The sequence below is a fragment of the Triplophysa dalaica genome, chromosome 13 (genome assembly GCF_015846415.1).
Source record: "Triplophysa dalaica isolate WHDGS20190420 chromosome 13, ASM1584641v1, whole genome shotgun sequence".
Taxonomy (NCBI): Eukaryota; Metazoa; Chordata; class Actinopteri; order Cypriniformes; family Nemacheilidae; genus Triplophysa; species Triplophysa dalaica.
Window position 1 is genome coordinate 10510226 of NC_079554.1, and position 19616 is coordinate 10529841.

At 41.5% G+C, this 19616-nt stretch overlaps 1 protein-coding gene across 4 annotated transcripts in view; it reads left to right on the forward strand.

Annotated features, from left to right (window-relative positions):
* The window catches only part of jag2b (jagged canonical Notch ligand 2b), a 40606-nt gene that overhangs the window by 13853 nt on the left and 7137 nt on the right, over positions 1 to 19616 (forward strand). The window contains exons 3-15 of one of the 4 annotated variants that reach the window (XM_056764429.1): positions 3513 to 3570; positions 6766 to 7023; positions 7714 to 7774; positions 10831 to 10961; positions 11562 to 11681; positions 12104 to 12217; positions 14166 to 14279; positions 15259 to 15372; positions 15659 to 15705; positions 16132 to 16308; positions 18590 to 18746; positions 18880 to 19044; positions 19463 to 19576. In XM_056764429.1, coding sequence (XP_056620407.1) covers positions 3513 to 3570; positions 6766 to 7023; positions 7714 to 7774; positions 10831 to 10961; positions 11562 to 11681; positions 12104 to 12217; positions 14166 to 14279; positions 15259 to 15372; positions 15659 to 15705; positions 16132 to 16308; positions 18590 to 18746; positions 18880 to 19044; positions 19463 to 19576 — 1630 coding nt within the window. The remainder of the gene's footprint in view (positions 1 to 3512; positions 3571 to 6765; positions 7024 to 7713; positions 7775 to 10830; positions 10962 to 11561; positions 11682 to 12103; positions 12218 to 14165; positions 14280 to 15258; positions 15373 to 15658; positions 15706 to 16131; positions 16309 to 18589; positions 18747 to 18879; positions 19045 to 19462; positions 19577 to 19616) is intronic. The other 3 variants (XM_056764430.1, XM_056764431.1, XM_056764432.1) reach the window with 3 other exon arrangements.

The window sequence follows — 19616 nt, forward strand, 5'->3', positions numbered from 1 at the left end:
GAAGGTGAATAAATGATAACAGATTTGTATTTTTTCATTTTTGTGTGAAGTATCACTTTAAAGCGATATTTAAACCTGTATGACTTTCTTCCGCTTGCCGAACACAAAATCTTTTTTTGAAGAACGTCGGTTACCAAACCACATTGGTCCCCATTGACATCCATTGTATGGACACAAAACCACGGAGACATTTCTCAAAATATCTGAAAAGTCATATACAGGTTCGAATGACATGAGAGTAAATAAATAACTGAAGTTGAATTTGGGTGAACCCTAAGATACCCAATCTAAAACAAATAGGGGATCGCTTAAAGGTTTCCTTTAGTTGAGTATTAAAGGACATTGCTTTGGTGGGCATGAAAGAGGTGCACTTAAAATGTGTGACCCGTAACCGCCTGTAAATATGTTGGTGCCAGGCAGCCTGCATGACCTTGTTTGCAGGCCCCTTTATAAATAATCCCCATTATCAGCAAAAGTAGTCCGTGATAAGGAGCGCAGAGTTATACTTTGCTACCACTGCAAAGCGCATCTCCATGAGAGCTGGGGTGCGCGTTTGTGTGCAATTGTTGCGGTTTTTAGGGGAGGTTATAGAGTCTGCACTGAACAGGACGATGTGTGTGGCTGGAGGAATGTCCTTGGAGCATCACGAGACTCAGGTTAATGGTGACTCTCTGTGACAGGGTTTAGATGGAGGTCTTTGTTCACTGGTCACCTCCCCCACTAGGCCTGATCCGCATCTAGCCCTTTGGGCAGCTGTCACATAATCCACCTAATCAGAGACCGAGTGTGTGGGAACAGGACTGTCCCCGTACTGCCGTGTTTCTGTCTTTCACGCACACCGTGACATTCTGACTTCTCCGTTTGGTTACATGGCTCGTCTCTGATACCCAAGAGCGTAGCCAACCGGATCAATCCGGCATTCATTTAGAGATGGAGCATTGGACCAAATCCACATGTACGGATACGCGTGCACACACCCACTTTAAGTAGATACGTGCAAACGTCCACACAGATGCCACGAGACCCCACTAATACTCTCGTGCACACATAAACACAGTGGAAGCCCCCTGTGTTGGGGGATGGGAGGAGAGGTCAGAAGCCTTGCAGCATGTCGTGGGATGAACCACGTCCATGTCAAATAATCCATCTTTTTAAGACGCATCTGTTGTATGTCTGCATTGATATGTGGCTGCGGCAGAGTAGAACGGACCCCACACCCACCCCAGTGCATCCAGACAGACATGGTGCTGCTTCTAATCCCTGACTGCATCCAGCAAACCAGACCGGCCCGGGACCACCCCCCGAACTGTGTTCACGTTGTCTGACTCCGCCCCCTTTCTCACTCCACCTCTGGATATCGTGTTTATAGAACTTGGAGATTGTGTTTATTTGTTCTGTCTAGCGTGTTTTGTCAACTGTTCAATAAAATTGGTGCTCATACATGATACACTACAAATTCAGCTTGTCAACTCCAAATCACTTTACATTTTTACTTTTTATTTACTCCCTTCTTGTCATTTTATCTTACGTTATAAGTTACCCTGCTTTACTGGCCTGTTTATTGATTTGATGAAAGATTGTAATGACCTGGTCAGGCTGGAACTGTAAGTGACATTTAGTAGATCACGTCTCTGATGTCAGAAGAGTATCAAGAATGTTTCCAAATTTAGGGTGATCATCTAAGGTGTGGCAGAAAATCTCATGTTGTAACTTAACTCAACTCTTGTAAACCCCGCTGTATTGAGGGAGGACTCTAAAGCCTCTTGGCCATTTTACATTTATTTATTTAGCATTAAAGTGGCAGTAACTCAGACAATTTCAGCATATCTGATGTTAATCTTGAGTACTTGCAGAATAGTATCGTACCCTTCAAATAGCCGTAGAATCTTTAGTTTGATCACATTTATAAAAGACGATTATTTCCGAAAACATACGACGCGTGGGGGGGAGGGTGGAACTAAAGCATGTGCGCACTCATTGCCAGAATGCATGAAACAGGGTTAGATTTTTGCTTTTATCCAAACAATATTGATTTGTTCAGCATTGATTGTGTTTAAACTTTCGCATCTTTCATTAACTTTGTAAAGTGTTTGTACACCGACTGTATTCGATAAGAATGAACTTAGGATGTGATCTTTTAAATTCGGCCATTTAGCAACAACCCAAAACATCCTAGCAGCAGCAATCGCCCAAAAATCCTTATCAGATCATGATATCAGATTTTCATTACATGGTTCTCACGGCTACACAATAAAATAACAACATCTATTGAAATGTCTAGTAAATAATTTTATTGGTCAAATTTCAAATAATTTAATTTAGCTTATTGTGTGTATAATTGTATTTACAGAGGTAGCGCAAGACTTTTTCATTGTCCGTCATTTTGACGCAAAAGGCTCGTAATAAATCTGTCATAATTTTTTTATGGTAAATGTTGACCATTGTGCTAATTAGCATGTTTGTGACGTCATCGCGAAGTACGCGTTCTTTGAACTTACTGTATAGTACCCAATAAAGCCGACATCATTTACTTATTTAACGTTTCTTTTGTCAGACATAAAATACTTATTACAGACAAATGTTCATACAGCCAGTCAGTAACAATGACAGTACACGCTGTTTTGTAATCATTCATTCACTCACTTACAAGTAACTTTAAGCTTTTATTAGGTCATGAACAGAAAAGACGCAGACATTTTTTCGCTCACTGAAAGTTAAGGTTTATCCAAAATGACTCTCTAAAGGAAAAAAGTATGTAAACATCGCACCACTGGTTTGTTAACACCTGTGTGTATGAAAGCACGCGACAAGAGGGTCTGATTACGTGACTCAATCGGAGAGCGTAACTTGTGTTATTTATTCGTAGTTTTATAAGAGCGGGTTGCTTGACAAATAAGAAAAATTAAAGAATCAGATCCACAAACAACGTTAGAGATCGCAGTGTTATTATAAAAAGTGCAATAAGATTTTAAGTTTGTTTTGAAACTATTGCGAAACAAATTAGACTGTGAAGTGTTTACACGCCCCTGGCTCATATGGCTCGGCTACTCACCGCGAGTCTCCGCTGATCCCGCTTGGGTTTCCCTGAATAGACAAGGAGTTTATTAGTAGCCTAATGAATTGGAAACGTACACGTCCATACAATCACGTTCTGCTACCAACTCGACAAAAAGGGGAATTACAAACTTCCTTCATTGTAATCCGTCAAAATGATGGATAGCCTTCAGATATTTCCGTCACTGGTATAAAAAAATGTCGATGATGAAGAATTTTCGGTTAATGCAACCTCTGGTATTTGTGGTCTGGTCACGGTATAACACTTACAATAGGAATATAGGGAAGCAGAGACTGAGTGAGTTTGTAGAATTAACACAATATTGATCATTATAGTTTTTAATATCTCGATTATTGCCTAATCGTTATATTGTGAGATCCCCAATATGTCGTGTTTTTTTATCTCTATGTTTTCTCTGAGTCTCCAAAATATTAATCTCTTTTTTTCTCCCCTACAGCGTTCATACACACTCATCTTGGAAGCCTGGGACTGGGACAACACCACCAATCAGAACAGTGAGTCTATTCCACATTATTTCATAGATGATTCATTGCTGTAGGCTGCTGTAGCATCTCTGAGTTGGATTTAATGCTTATGATGGGCACTGAGCATTGTAGTTTTAGAGCCTCATGTGGACGACTTCATAGTATGGAGTTTGAGATGAAAGCATTAATGCCAGTCTGTTGACGTGTCATACGTTTAGGGGGGTGGGGGGTTTGAAATTTATCAGAAGTTTATATTCTGCTCTGTTGGTTTTATTGGGCATGGATGGGGTTATTTAGGGACCTGGATGTGGGCATTGAAAATCAAAGTTTTCAGTTCTTATGTGCCTGCTGATATATAGCGTTGGAGGCGTGATTGCCAGTGGATATTGGTCACAAACTGAATGGTAGCTAATTAATGTCTGACAGATATATTAGTTGTTGCTATCCCACAAAGGAAACTGTACCTGTGCTTCCAGAGAATTCTTAAGAGTGCTTATAAGGAACTTCACACAAACATGTATTTTAAGGCTCAACGCTAAAACAAGTACACTCTTGTGTCTTGTGCTTTAGTGTGCGTGCTTATGCATGTGTGTCTACCAAGATTTCTTAATAAGCCCTCATCTGAAACCTCAAAGTCATACATGCAATTACAGAAAACGCCACATTGTCAGCGAAATTGTCAGTGTTTAATTTTACGGAACCTTACTTTGGGGTGTTTTCTTGTTTAGCTCTTTAAGCGATCAGAACTTCAATTATTGTTGGTTCATTCTGTTCCTGTGGTTGCAATGTATTTAATTTTTCACTCTTCAAACTGAGTGAAGCCTCTTAAATGTAAGAGCTCAAAACTGTTATTCACCAACTTCTGGTTTTAGGGGGAGCTTCCTTTGAGGTTTCAGCATATTAGGATCTTAGGGAATCAACATGGGCACCATAATTCCGCAGCTGTATCCTGTTTTCCCCCGGCGCCTTTGTCTGGTTTTAAGAATTGTCGGTATAAAGGGGTCAGGAGGAGGAATTTTACGTATGCGAAAGAAAGGTGAACGCTGGCAAACTATTAGAGACCTAGAGCTTTTGATCTGAGGATGTGATCGGTGGAATAACTGTATATCCCAGCGTCTGTAAAACTCCTGATGCAAACACAAAGCTTCTCATTCCGCTTGAAGTCATTACGTCCTGTTTTTCGTTTTCGCTTTAGCGTACACTTGAGCTTAAAAGAATGGCCAAGGGACGCTTGCTTGACTGACCGCAGTAAGCCAAGTGCCTTGTAATGCTCTTGTCTATAGAGGTTGCCTGTCAAGAGTGCATTTTGAGTGACTTGGGGCCTATTTTACCTCGTTAGATATTCCGTGACAACAACTTTTTTCGTCATGTCTTGTTTTGGCGTTAGGGTTGTACTATTTTGACTGTCTAATGGTCAGGCAGTTCCAACAATTCCAGACTTCCAATAGTTCAATCAATTCCCAAATGAAGTGATAAAGTCCTACCCTACATTTTTTCCAATTCCAAATGCCGTTCAAGATCATCGAAACTTTTGCTTCCTGCCAACTTTACCTTATTGTATACTATATATTGTCAGATTTAAAAAATGACAATAGAAATTGTCGTTGACAAAAGTCACAATTGATTCGCTCTCAGTGGTTTGGCAAGGATCTGTTCGAAACAGTGGCTTCATTTATCACTCATTCCCATTGTAGAGAGGTGTGCCAGACGTTAATGATCTTGACATAGAGAGAGAACGTTGCCATGGTCTTTCTGATGTGATCTGCAGTCTGTACTCCTGCCACGATTGGCAAAGAACACAATTAAAAAATCTGCTGGTACCTCATCCTCTTTCTATTTGATGCTTTTCATTTAGTATGCATTGTGTGAACACCCAAAGCTGCTCTACCTCTTTTCTTAAACCGGACACGTCTCCACGCCGCCCCTGCTGTCAGTCAGACACCCAAGAGAAAAAAAAGATTACCCTGTTTTGCTTTTAGCTTAAAGTTTACTCTGCACGGCTTCATGTCTTTCCCTTGTTGAACCTCGTTTTGTTCCAATGTGTTCTAAGATTTGGGCCGTTGTTTATGACTCATTAAGAGAATAGACAGACTGAACATTATCAATAACCTTGCATGCTTTACCGATGGTATGTGTACGTGTGCATTGTAGGTCCCCGCAATCCCCAGGAAAGGTCCTGTAGCATTGTGTTTACTCTGCAGGAAGGGCTCTGGACTGCCCGGTGTTTAGACATTGGGCAGAACAGCCCGGCAAAGCTTGCTCCATTGTTCTTTATCTGGAAGCGCCAGGGCTATTTCTGTTTTTGTTGCTTAATTCGGTCCACATTGTCAGAGGACGGAGAGGAAGGCGTGTGTATGTGCTCTGCTTGTGTGAGAGACGTGGACGCTCGACGCGTCAGGACAGAGGAAATCGCAGGCCCCCCATTTCCACCGCGATTGTTCGCCGTCTCCGATCCCATTGCGATAAAGATTGCTTTCTTTGCAGAGGGCTGGGAAAGCTTGGGAAAATGGAACTGTTAATGTGGCCGCTAACCGCTCTTGCTAGCAGGAGGGACATTTGTTGAGGGTTTGTGGCCTGGTAATCTGGGATAGGATGGGATCCAAGTCCAAGATGAAATTTGTTAGATATGGAGACCAGTTGCTTCTTCTTGCCTAAATCTCCCTAGAAACAGCACTGATACTTACAGTCTTCTCTCTGATCTGACACTTTACTGTAAGAACTGGATTTGTTCATTTTTTGAAGGTTATGTAGGTGTTGCTTGCTTGTGCAAATTGCTTAAAGTAGTTTTAACCTTGAGCTATTTAATTTGTACATTTTTGAATGCAACGTCTCGCCTCAAAAAGCCTTTGAAATATAGTTTTTTCACTGCTAACAATCTGGCCCCAGTTCCACACATTAAAGGGAAAATTCGCCCAAATATGAAAATGAATGTAACCTTTTCTCACCCTTTTCTCATTTCAAACCTGTATGACTTTCTGTATGAGCAGAACACAAATAAGATATTTTGAAAAAATATTGGTAATCGAACAACGGCATTAACCATTGATTTGTATTTGTTTTGTGTCCATCGAATAGAAGTAAATGGGTACCGCCGTTGTTTAGTTATCGACTTGTCTAAGAAATATAATTTGTGTTTATTATTATATATTTATTATAATTATATATGTATTATTATATATTTATTAATAAATATTATTATATAATATTTATTATCATTTTTCCAAGCAGGTGAGGAGAATTTGATTGAACGTGCCATACATGCCAGCATGGTGAACCCTGGAGACCAGTGGCAGTCCATCCAGCACCCTGGTATCACGGCCCACATCGAGTATCGCATCAGGGTCAAATGTGACGAGAATTACTACGGCAGTCAGTGCAACAAGCTTTGCCGGCCACGCGATGATTACTTCGGCCACTTCCGCTGCGATCCATCCGGGAATATTGTGTGTCTAGAAGGCTGGATGGGAGAGCAATGCAGGACGGGTAAGTGATGTTGCACTCAATGCTGATGTCCTTGCTAATATAATTTAAATCATTTTAGAATCAAATTCGCCAATTGGCTAATGCCTACAAGCGTCTTTCGTTTTCTGTAGCTTAAAAGAGCATAGTGCTAAAAACACCAGGCATTGATTCCCAGGGAACTGCCTGAAATGCACTTGCATAAAAAATTCAGAGAGAAGAATCCTGTTCTTTCTTGCACTCTACCACCTTGTAAAGGGACCTGCTGCTATCAGGTGTTTTCACAGTCCCGTGATCTTTGGTCCTTTGCGTAGAGGTGAGATTGGGTTGTAAACAACACCTCTAGCCTCCTGGAGTCACACTTTCCATTAGCTCAATTAATTTAAGTGATGGTGGGGTTTTGGTGTCTTTAACTGCTTCGGACGTGCGTTTTAAACAACCTAGAGACCTCTGTGCCAACATTGTCTGTGTATGTGTGTATATATCATCTAAAAGGCACTAAATCACCATCTGCTATTCTACAGAGCAAGGGTACGAGTAAGTGGGTGGAACTGGGGGTGGATACCAGGGGCAAATGTCTGTGTGTGGATTTGGGCCATAAAGTTGTCTTGTCACAGCGAGAAGAGTGAATTTATCTTGTCACACTTGTAAGGCAACAAAAACAAACAAGACTGACCTCTGTCTCTCTCCCTCTTGCTCTCTGCCCTCCCTCAGCAATCTGCAAGCAGGGCTGTAATCTCATTCACGGAGGCTGTATGGAACCTGGAGAATGCAAGTAAGTGCTCGAGCATCATTTCATGCTCGGTTGGTCAGGCTAAGATGACTCCTTAGTTTCAGTTGGGCCAAATGTGTTCATGCTGATAAGGTCTTTTCATTTGTTTACCTCAACATTAAGTAATTAGTGCACCGAAGCCGTTGTTTGTGCAAGCTGTTTTTATGTGTTTTCCTTTATCACGCTATGTTTTCTCAGGAGGGTTTTGAAGTTGTGAATAAATTAACAAATTAGACTTTAGTGTTTGATAGAACTTTGTATTAAGCGGTAACTGCTAAGGCAAGAATACTTAGTCATAACCTGTATACATCTATACATTTCTTTGTTCTGCTAAGCACAAAGGAGGCTATTTGGAAGAATGTCAGTAACCAAACAGATCTAATCCACATTGACTCCCATAGTAATTAGTTTCTCTACTATGATGGTAAATGATCTGTTTGGTTTCTGGCATTCTTCCAAATATCTTCCTTGGAGATCAGCAGAACAAAGAAATGTATACCGGTTTGGAACAACCCTTGGTTGAGTAAATAATGACAGAATCGTTATTTGGGTGAACTATCCCTTTAAGTTTTTTTAACTGTGATATCAAACCTATAGTAATATCTGAAATTGTGCAGCTTGTTGAGTTTTGTTTTATAACTGGCCATAAAATAGCATAGACTGTTGAGGAGACATATCAAGGGACCACATTTTAGAGACTTGGGCAACCACTTAGAAAACCGTAGCAACCACGTAGCAATTGCCTAGAAACGCCTTAGCAACTGCATGTAAATGCATTAGCTGACACCCACAACACTAGCTGCTATTGTGATGAAGAACCCAAATCTAAATGTTGAAATATAAAAATCTAGTTAGAAACTATTGCTTACAGGATGTAAGTTTAAACTATTTGTATGGTTACCCAATGCAGCGTTCCCTGGCAGAGGCTCTGGTGCTGTCCCAGCATGCCATGGGTTTCAAATGCTGCCTCTCAGAGTTATCATCAGATGATAATTAAAGCGAATGGAATGTTTGGATTTTGCTCCGACTGTCTCAGGAAGCTGTAACACTTCCTGTGCTGGACCTCAGCTGGGAATCCACCTCACGGTCCTACATGACGTTTCCCATTCAGTCTCTTCCTGTAGCTTAACGCAGCCTGCTTTGCCACAGGAAAAGCTCTTAGCATTTGGCACGAGAAATGCCTTAAAACATCTCTGTTTCATGCCAAATGATTCGAATGCCTATTTTAATGGCAGGGAAAGAATGAATCAAGAGGTGTAAACCAGGAAGTCACTGTAGATGTTGATGAGAGACTGGAATCTTTTGACAACAATTCACTCAGGATCCCCTCCAAAAAAATCCCAACTGTTCAACACTGTTTTTAAAGTGCAGATGCTTTAATTTATTTCACCTTCTTTGAAATCTGTTGGGTTTAGTCAGTAGAAGAGCCAAATTCTCCAAGATGGGGGGGTAAAAAAGGCCAATAAGTAGTGTTGGAGAATTTGTAGACATCTGTGACCGTCGCTCTTCTTCAGGATGCAGTGATTCGTTTCCCTGACGTCACTTGCTTGATGGTTCCGGGGAAGGAAGAGGTTGGAGAATGAGGTGTTGCATCATATTTAACCAATACTGGCACCAGTGGGTCCCGAATAGTTCAACTTCAAAATGAAAATTCTGTCATTACCGGTGAGTAAATGATGACAGATTTTTCATTATGTAGGTGAACTGTTCCTTTAAAAAACGAATGATTGGTCATTCTACTGAACTGATCGCTAAACTGAACCTACATCGGACGATCCTGATATTATCGGCCACAAAAAATGATAAGAAAAACTTGAGCCTCATTTTTTTCCACGTTCGGTCTACCTAAATCTTTTTTGTGGCCTCTGTAAACAAATGTGAAACAAAGTAACAGAACTTTGCTAATGCTTGAGGTCTAAGGTGTTTTCCATAGCTGTAGTGGACATGTCCTAGCACACATAGTGAATGCATCCTACGTGACTTTCTCTTTGCAGAGAGTTAGTGAGCATGCTTATGTTTGGCAGTGCTCGACGGAGCTGAACGCCCCCATGCACAGGCAGGGTTCAGACTCTCCCCACACACTCTACTGCCTACATGCTCTTTCATACTAGCAAAGGTTGTTTCTGGGCAGCACGAGGCTGTGTAAGCTCCGGTGTAAATATTACAGCCTCTGAAATAGCCTCTAGATCTGTGCCCAAAGGGGCTGGCCCTGAGATCTCATTTGAGTGTAGTTGAATTGATGCCACCATGCAGAGAATTTATGAGGTTTTATATATAATATAAGCTAAAGCTAGATTTAATTCGCAAAATTCTTCGTATAAACATGTTTTACTCTAATTTTCTTTCAATTTATTGTCCTAGGCTAAAAGATTGTGGTGTTTCTTGGTTATAAATGCATTGTTTGCATTTCAAATCATATCAACTACAACGTAACATTATTAGACATGTACTATGGTGTTTCTGGAAGGACTTTGTAAAACCCATTTTTTATGGGTAAGCTACACAAGGGCATAGTATATTGCAAAGAACGTTATTTTGATCTGATACCATGGGACCACCTCAATAATAGACGTACAGGTTTTTTGGAGAAGACGTACTGGGTTAGTTCTGCACTGTTTTGCTTTCTCTCTCTCTTCAAGACACCGAGATAAAGATATGCAGACAGCGTCTCTCCGCTCGGCAGCTGGAGTCAGCCCATACCTCTTCTGCAGGAAAGCTGTCTTAAAATAGCCTGCTCAGAAATGACAAGACAGCTGGGTGGGGGGTGTGGCGGAGTGAACACCACTGTCCTTGGAATAGCGGAGCGCTGCTGTAAAGCAATGATTAGTTAACCCATCACCAGCATTTCTACGTGCGCCAACTAAACCGCCCGCGGGGGAAGTGGCGCACGGTTGTGAAAGTGTTCTTAACCTTTGTCACCCCGGAATGCCTACCCGTCCTAAGATTAGGTGTCGGCTCGGCGATGTGCAGGCTATATGTTTGTTACTGTCTGTCATTAAGATGTCACGGGCTTGTTGCTCCAGCCGTTAAAGTTATAGCATGCTTGTTCTATTTTTCAGGTGCAACATCGGATGGCAGGGCCAGTTCTGCGACGAGTGTGTGCCACACCCCGGCTGCGTACACGGGACATGCGTCATTCCGTGGCAGTGCGCCTGCAAGAAAAACTGGGGCGGTCTTATGTGCAATAAAGGTAAGGGTCTCGCAGCGTCGCTCCGCATTTGACCTAGTTATTTTGGAAAAATGGAGGTCAACCTGGAATTGACCCATAAAGTGGTCCGCAACGGATCTGGATAAATGATGGTCGTGTTATTGCCTAAGCCCGTGGAGGTGCCAGAGCGGTGGATTCATATCATCGTGTTAAACAGAATTACGGCATCTTACGCTGGGCTGATTTGTTGGCTGCGATGTCAGCACAGTGTGTCATGTGACATAGTGTACGCGCAAACATGCACTCACTGGATATAGCGGTTGTGATTGGAGTGGAGCTCAGATACCCGATCCGTCGGTCGGCGTGCATCCTGGAAGGTTGTTAAGAATGAGAAGAAGCCGAGAGGTGCCTACGGTCCTCTTTATTTATTCACCAGCTTTTATGTGCACGGCCTCGCCTTACAAGGCATGCTGGGAGCCCTCAGTGGTTTGTCACCTGTTTGCACCTGAAGTGCAAATGTTAACAGCTGTAAAAATTTGATTCTTGGGGGAGATACTCGGGTGGCATTGCTCCAAGAAATAGCCCATGAGCGAAATTCACTTTGTTTGATATGAAGTCATCGTAGTTTTCGTGTTCTCGTAGATCTGAACTACTGTGGCACGCACCACCCCTGTGTCAACGGAGGTACCTGCATGAACTCCGAGCCGGGTGAATATAACTGTGCCTGTCCTGAAGGGTACTCCGGAAAGAACTGTGAAAAAGGTAAGAGTATGAGGATGGATTGAAAGAGCTACATATTTATTTGATGCAACATTAATGGAAATGTCTAGGTTATCTCATAATGGTGAGCAATAAAGCGACAATTCCCCCAAAAATGAACATTTTTGTCATCATTTGCTCCCTCTCATGTCATTTCAAACCCGAATGACTTTCTTTCTTTTGAAGAACACTAAAGGAGATGTGTTGATGAAAGTTTGTAACTAAACAACATTGGCCCCCCATTGACTTCCATTGTATGGACACAAAACCATTTCTTAAAATATCTTCTATTGTGTTTCAAAATAGCAAGTCTAAATACATGAGGAGAAATTACATGAGGGTAGAAAAATGATGACAGAATTGAATTTGAAAGGTTCTCTCGTAAGAAATGTGTTTGTATTTGACATACAATTGTGTTTTTGCAGCTGAGCATGCCTGTGTATCCAACCCTTGTGCAAACGGAGGCACGTGTCATGAAGTCTCCTCAGGATTTGAGTGTCGGTGTCCACCGGGCTGGGAGGGTCCCACCTGTGCTAAAGGTTTGAAAACATTTATTTTCCCCGCCATTGCTCATAACCAGTCCACGTGGCCTGAAAACCTAGTTTCTAGAACACACACACCCCCCTCGGCCCCTTCCACCAACATGTGTCCAGATGCAGTGGCCGGTCGGCCCCCCGCCCGGTTCTCATGCTGAGATGTGTCAGGTGTAAGGAAAGCCAATCCTGGATTTTGGCAACACAGCGGGGTCCCTTTGGATGGCACAGAGCTGAACTCTTAAAGGGGCCTGGATTATACCCTGGTGATACCGATCATGGAGACGGGGGATTTACATAATCTGCCTTCACTTTAAACCAGCATTTGGCTTCACAAATCCAGAACAGAGTGTGTTTTGGACTACTCCTCTCTGCACATGAACCGTCCCGCTTTGGCACAACAGAGCTCAATATTCGTCTGTTGCAAATGTGCCTGTATTTCTCACATCCAGTGTTTTTTTTTATTTGGATATTTCTCACACTATTTATTAATCCCTCCACATTGCATCTCCCTCGTCCTCCACCACACATATGGGGCTGTGTTTCCATAGTCATAGCAACAACAGGGTCCCCTGCCGGAATTTGGAAAGCCGCACACCCCTTTCCCAACCCATTTTCCCTATAAAGGTCCTCCCCACCTCTTTCTTCATCACTTCCATGTCTGACCCTTTACGCACCCCACTCATCTGTAACAATACAATATGTGTAAGACTACAGGAGGGAGGAATATCACCTGTTTCTGTTTCACTGTTTCTCCCAAATTTTGGACGCTCCTCAGTTTTTGTGCCTGTTTGGAAGCTGTAGAGATATAGACTGTAATAGCAGCTAATCTGTCTTTACTCCTGTAACACGATTAGAGTTTGATATAATACAGGTCGCCAAAGACTGCTCTATTAAACACCCTGACACACTCTTGTTTTTCCCCTCCGGTAATATAATCGGCTTTACCATTGTTTTGGCTGTTTTTATATTAATACTGGGTTTACGGATACGTTAGGCATGGCCCTCCAAAACAACTGAACCGACATAGTGGAAGACAAATTATGAAACGTATCATATCATAATAAAAGTTTTAAGTGAAGTTTCTTAGAAAAGTGTTTATTGCTAATAAACCGGTTAAATGTCACACATCAGAGATCAGTGATGGAAACGGTACATTGTGACGAAAAATTTATTTGTTTTCGCGCTTACTTGAGGCGGTTTCTGCAAAGAAGAGATATTGCGAATTATGGGAGATGGAAACACATTTACCGAATTCTGACATAGCGAACATTATATCCACAATATTCGACGTCTCCACAAAAAATATGTTGTAACTGTTTCCAGTCATGTTTTATTTACTGTTGGTTACTAGGTTTCCAACACTGTCATCGGCATGAAGAACTTGATGGAAATGCTCCTATTTCGCATTTGTTTTTGCGAACGTTGAACAGATTTGCTACATGTTTGCAAGGAAACACGCGAATGCTATATACAGTAATAGTTGAGTTCTTATCTACAGTTTGCAGAAAATCTCAGTTTGATGTTCTTAGACGAGAAACCCATGTAGGATGAATACATGAAGTTCAATAATCGATAATCTTAGCATACCAGTTAAAATCAACAATATTGTTTAATCTACTATAGATTCTTTATTTTTATCTTTTCTTTCCTCTTTATCTTATAAATGAGCCTTTTTATCATATTAAACCGGTGTTGAAGGTCTGATAAGCTATCTTGTATTTGTGGTGGGTGGTGAACAGCTCCCACACCAAGGCTGGGTGTAAAATTGTCCAGTTTGAATGTTATGTAGATGTAACGGAAATCCATTCTTGTAGACCTCACGAAAGCTGTTTCGTTTTGCAAATAGTCAAGTGCTTTTTCACAAAATGTATACTTTTATGTGTAACAGTATTAGGTAATATAGTGTAAATGTGTGACATGATTTTTTTGTGTTCTGTTGATTTAATTGTAGACATGGATGAATGCGCCTCCAGCCCGTGTGCACAAGGTGGAACTTGTATCGATTTATCCAATGGCTTCGAGTGCGTCTGTCCTCCTCAGTGGGTCGGGAAAACTTGTAAAATCGGTAAGATTTAGATCCTCGCTCGCTGTATTAATGTTCCTTCCATCTACTCATATTCATTTTTTAATTGCTGTTTATTGAAAAACGGTCAAGTGTGCGTCCAAATGGTTGATATGTTGTGTGTTTGTTATAAATACGCTATGTGTCTTGAAACAAGTCAACACTGCATGTTTTGGTTATATACTATACAGTATATGCATATGAAGCATGCCCGGATTACCTTAGACCTGGCTTAACAACTAGATCAGATAGCCCATTGCAGGCGCCAAAGTATCGGTGTGTTGTTTTTCCATCGCCCTTCTGCTAGTAATAGTCCTCGGCTCTTGTCAGGGGAAGTGATGAATGTGAAAGGAAGTGGATTGTGACCTGTAAACAAGCGTGGGGTGGGAACAGGAGTCGGGCTGCTCGTCTTACGCTTCGAACCTTAGCCTCCGGCTTGGGTTTCATCCACAAGAGCAAGGCCCGAGCTATGGGGTGTAATGTTTCCCAGAGGACAGGTGTGCTGGAGAGCGGAGCGTACCTCACTAGGGGCCTCTGATGAATTTTTAAACGCCTAATAAGCACCAGTTTTTGTTATGGCAAGTCGTAAGGGCCGTTGTCCCTTGAAGTGCCGTGGCACCTGCTGGGTTCAACCAAAGGGGGTGGGATTCAGCGGGGATTTATAAATATCAATTTGGGGATTTTGGTACCAATACCAGTGTTGTGAGGTTATCAATATTTACCCCCCATCAGCTAATAAAGGTGAGATGAGCAGGTCCAGGGTTTAGCTGTAATCGATCAGCACGCGGAAGTGAAGCAAACTGGCATCTGTGTGACTGTTAGAATTTCAAGCCAACGCTCTTTTCATTGGGCTTAATGGTGGTGGGGTTACAAAACAAGATCTCCGATTCCTCTGGCCCTCTCTTGCTTTCTTTCTTTGGTCTCCCATCCCTTGGAAAATCAACCGAACCTACCAAAAACTCTCTCTCCCTGACTTTCACAGATGCAAATGAATGTGTGGGGAAGCCTTGTGTTAAAGCTCACTCTTGCAAAAACATGATTGGTGGATATCACTGTGACTGCTTTCAAGGATGGGCCGGACAGAACTGTGACATCAGTCAGTATCTTCTCATGCTACTCTCCGCTTCCTTACTCCATCTTTCAGCACAACCAGTTTTCCTTCTCGGCCACTTGATACCCTGTGGGCTTCTGTACACTGTCTTAGGCTACTGTTGCATGCTGGGTCTCTTTCCTTGTTTTGTTGATTAAACTAACCTTTCCACCTTCAGCACACTTACAGAGCTCATCTAATGCCAGTTAATTGTATCTTCAGCTGTTCTTGACTGCTGTTCTTCCACTTAGCCATTGATTAATTGTCTGCTTTACTTCGCCCGTGACTGCAGATTTAAACGGCTGCCATGGACAGTGCCAGAATGGAGCCACATGCAAGGTACAAGATCTCAACATCTGAAACTGCTCTTATTCTTCTTTAGCATTGATTCTTGATTATGCTATTAAAGGGACAGTTTACCCCATAATAACAATTCTGGCTTTATTTACTCGCCCTCGAGTTGTTCCAAATCTGTACACACGGAGAAAGATATTTTGAAGAATGCTTATAACCAAACAGTTCCTGGCCACCATTGACTACCATAGTAGGACAATTGCAATGGTAGTCAAAAGAACATTATTTTACTGTTATGGTAGTCAATGGTGGCCAAGAACTGTTTGGTTACAAGCCTTTTTTCAAATATCTTTCTCTTTGTTCATCAGAACAAAGGCATTAAACAGGTTTGGAAGAACTTGAGGGCGAGTAAATAGACAGAATTTTCATCTCCGAGTGAAAGGTTCCTTTAAATGCTTATCGTTTTTGCAGGAGCTGGTGCACGGAGGTTACCACTGTCAGTGTCCTCATGGTTTTGTGGGCTTACACTGCGAGGTCTCGAGGAACAAATGTGCCAGCGAGCCATGCCAGAACGGCGGCCGTTGCCATGTGATTTTAGACAGCTTCGTGTGCGAATGCCCTGCAAACTACGAAGGGATGCTCTGTGAGGTAAGAATCTTTACTTTTTTAATTTTTTCCCCTCAAAATAAGGGCATGTTTTGCGCCTGGATTTGTTGATGTTGACTTAGGCTTTTATTTATAGTATATATAAATATATCCAGAAGCGTGTGTGCCTTTTCGGTATCGTGTATCTCTTCATGAACACAAACAAGACCTGCGATCCTTTCAAACAATATCATAATAGATTTCCTCATAAAGGAGCTAAATGCATTAAATATTTATAACAATTTAGTTTTGTTTCACAGTATTTAAAATCGCAATCTTTGGAGTCAGAAATTGTTTGTATTAAACAGAGAGAGCGATACAGAAAGATATTCCTTTCCAAGGATCATCTTGGACCTGCTGAAGTACCTTCTGGAGTACTTCGGTTTGGAATTAATGGTGTAGGAAGAGGACAGTGGGTATGAGCACCGTAGCTCAAATTTCGTGTGCAAACGCCCTGTTCGGAAAGCCATTTATAGTCCAAATTTTTCCTAGAATTCAGCCGTTGGTTTACTACTGTGTCACTCCTTCATTCATGTTCTCCTTGCACCTCATTGCTCATTGTCATGACTAAATCAGTCTTTAACCAAACCCCCCACCCTCCCTCGCCATAGCGTGCATGTGTGTTTAAAGCCCTGGTGTAGGGCAGATCAATCCTGTTATTCGGCCACAGGTGTGCCACGGTAACTAGAGTAGGGATTGGGAGGAGGGCAGAGGTTATTTTTTCTTGTGGTCATTATCGCTGGTCTGCAGCCAGTGTTAGTCCAGCGGCAGGCTAAAGATGGACTTCCATAGATGTTCTGGACACTGGTGTTGAGCCAGTCTCGGTTTACCATGCCGACTAAAAATAAGCTGTAGTGAATGAGGCAACACTTCTCTTGGCGTCCTGGCTGCCTGCCAACAATTCAGCCCGGGAAAAGAAGGCCTTGATTTTTTTTTTACGATATATTCATGCCTGGCATGCCACACAAGACAGTAACGTCTACAGTCTTGGAGAATGTAGAGTATATATGGGGAAGGTTTTGATCTGTAAGCCTGTTTTCCGTGTAGTATTATGTTGATATTGACTCAGAATCTTAGATGCTTTAGTTAGGATCAGATTCATCTAGATGCTTTAGAATGCAAACAGTCAATTTAACATCTCTCTGCGGTCCAATGGTCATTTTTAGTCTCAAGACCAAGACTCGCTTTTCTAAAAACAAGGTGTAGATTTTTGATACCACTATTAAGTAGATCCAATAAATGATGATCAAAGACTGGTCTACAGGTCTCTTGCAACGCTTCCACCTATATGCTCTTTAGCTTCCAGTATATAGTGTCTTTATGTATTTTAAATAATTGAGCAGACATGGCCAGCATAAAGCTAGAGACTGCTTACGGTCGGAACCAACACCTTACATGGCAGCTGGGATGATGTGTACTGTAGAGAGGTCGTTTCGCCAAAAGAGGAATATGTGAGGAAAGATGGGAAAAGGGGGGGTACTGAGGAGGTCATGGAACTCACTTTAATTTGAGCGGTTGAAATGAATTGTATAGTAATTGTAAGAATACAATTATTTTGGTTAAATTAGTTTAATATTTAAACAAAATTGTCAGCTGAACTGTCACAATTTATGCAGTTTTTGAAAGTTTTACATAATGTATTATGACTTATTGCGTTTTTCCCCTAAAAAATTCCTACCACCACATTTTGTATCATGGTATTACAAATTGTGAGTAATTACATTATGTGTGGAAAGTTTGAATTCTAAATGTTATTCATCATGGATCATCAGGTTTCACACCAACTTGTTGCTTTAGCTCAAGCACGTGCTGTTTTTAAAGCCAAAGTCAGTAGAAATTTCTGAAATTCAGGGTTTCTTTAAAGTTGAACTGTTTTACTAGAATATTGGTGCTGAAAATCTTGGAATAAATACATTAGTAACATCTAATATGAAGCATTGTTACTAAACAATTAAGCATTGTATGCCAGTCAAAGTTTAACAAGTTTAACATTTAAAAGAACAAGGGCAAGGCAGAGGAAGAACTAGATGTGCAAAAGTGTTCCTCGTCCCAGTTGACTATGTTCAGTAAGAGAGGAAGGATGAGCTAAATTTAGCTTTGCAGTTTGTTTTGATTGGTCTCTTGTGTGAGTATAATGGTGCTTCTGCATTAGCTGTATGCTTATGGGAGCCTTCCACAGCTTACCTGACTGTTTATCTCTACAGTTTAAGAGGATTGGACTTAAAAACCAAAGACCTAACTCATTCACTCACCCAATCTCTCTCTTGTTTTTTACTGTTTTAAGTTGGAGACTCACCCAAGCCCCTGTGAGTCGAACCCGTGTCAGAATAAAGCATTATGCTACGGCTTGCCCGGCGATTTCTACTGCGCCTGTCCTGAAGATTACGAGGGCAAGACCTGTGAAAACCGCAAGGACCACTGCAAGACCGCCCCTTGCCAAGGTACAGCCTTTACTCAACAAAGACTGGCTTACTTTTAGATACCCTATATTTTGGCAAGATATTGGTTTAAAAAAGTTGCGTATGAATCTGTTTGTCATTGGGTGAATGATTGATTTCCCGCTTGTTTTCTTAGTGATTGACAGCTGTACGATTGCCGTGGCGAGTAACAGCTCTGATGGGGGTGTTCGACAGATCAATTCTAATGTTTGTGGTCCTCATGGCCGATGTATCAGCCAGCCCGGCGGCAACTTCACCTGCACGTGTGAGTCCGGCTTCACCGGAACCTACTGCCACGAGAGTGAGTCGTCCTTTCTGTTTATACATATCTCTTTACGGCTTCGTGTTATATGTTTCTGACCGTATGACGGTTTACAATTTATGCACAACGATATTTTATTTATGCTAACAACTGATTAAAAATGATGTATTGTTTTCTTACTTTAATGATTAAACATGCATAAATTTCATATTTTCTCAATTGATTTTTTGTTCTACCGACTTAAAACAAAGTCATTACAATGGTGATAAGTTGCAGCCCTTACAAAAAATTCAACATGGTTTAACTATAGTAACCATAGTTGTTTGGGTTTATTTGTTGAAAAAAACATAGGAACCACAAATTTACCATAGTAACCATGGTTTAACCATGATATTTGTAGTAAAATCTTGATGTTGAATAATAAAAGTTTATCTCATGTTATATGTCACGTACACAGATATCAATGACTGTGCGAACAGCCCATGTCAGAATGGAGGTACCTGCATCGACGGGATCAGTTCTTTCCAGTGCTTCTGTCCAGACGGCTGGGAAGGAGAACTCTGCGAGCTCAGTGAGTGTCTCACCTTCACCCTCCTCTTGAACTTCTCTAT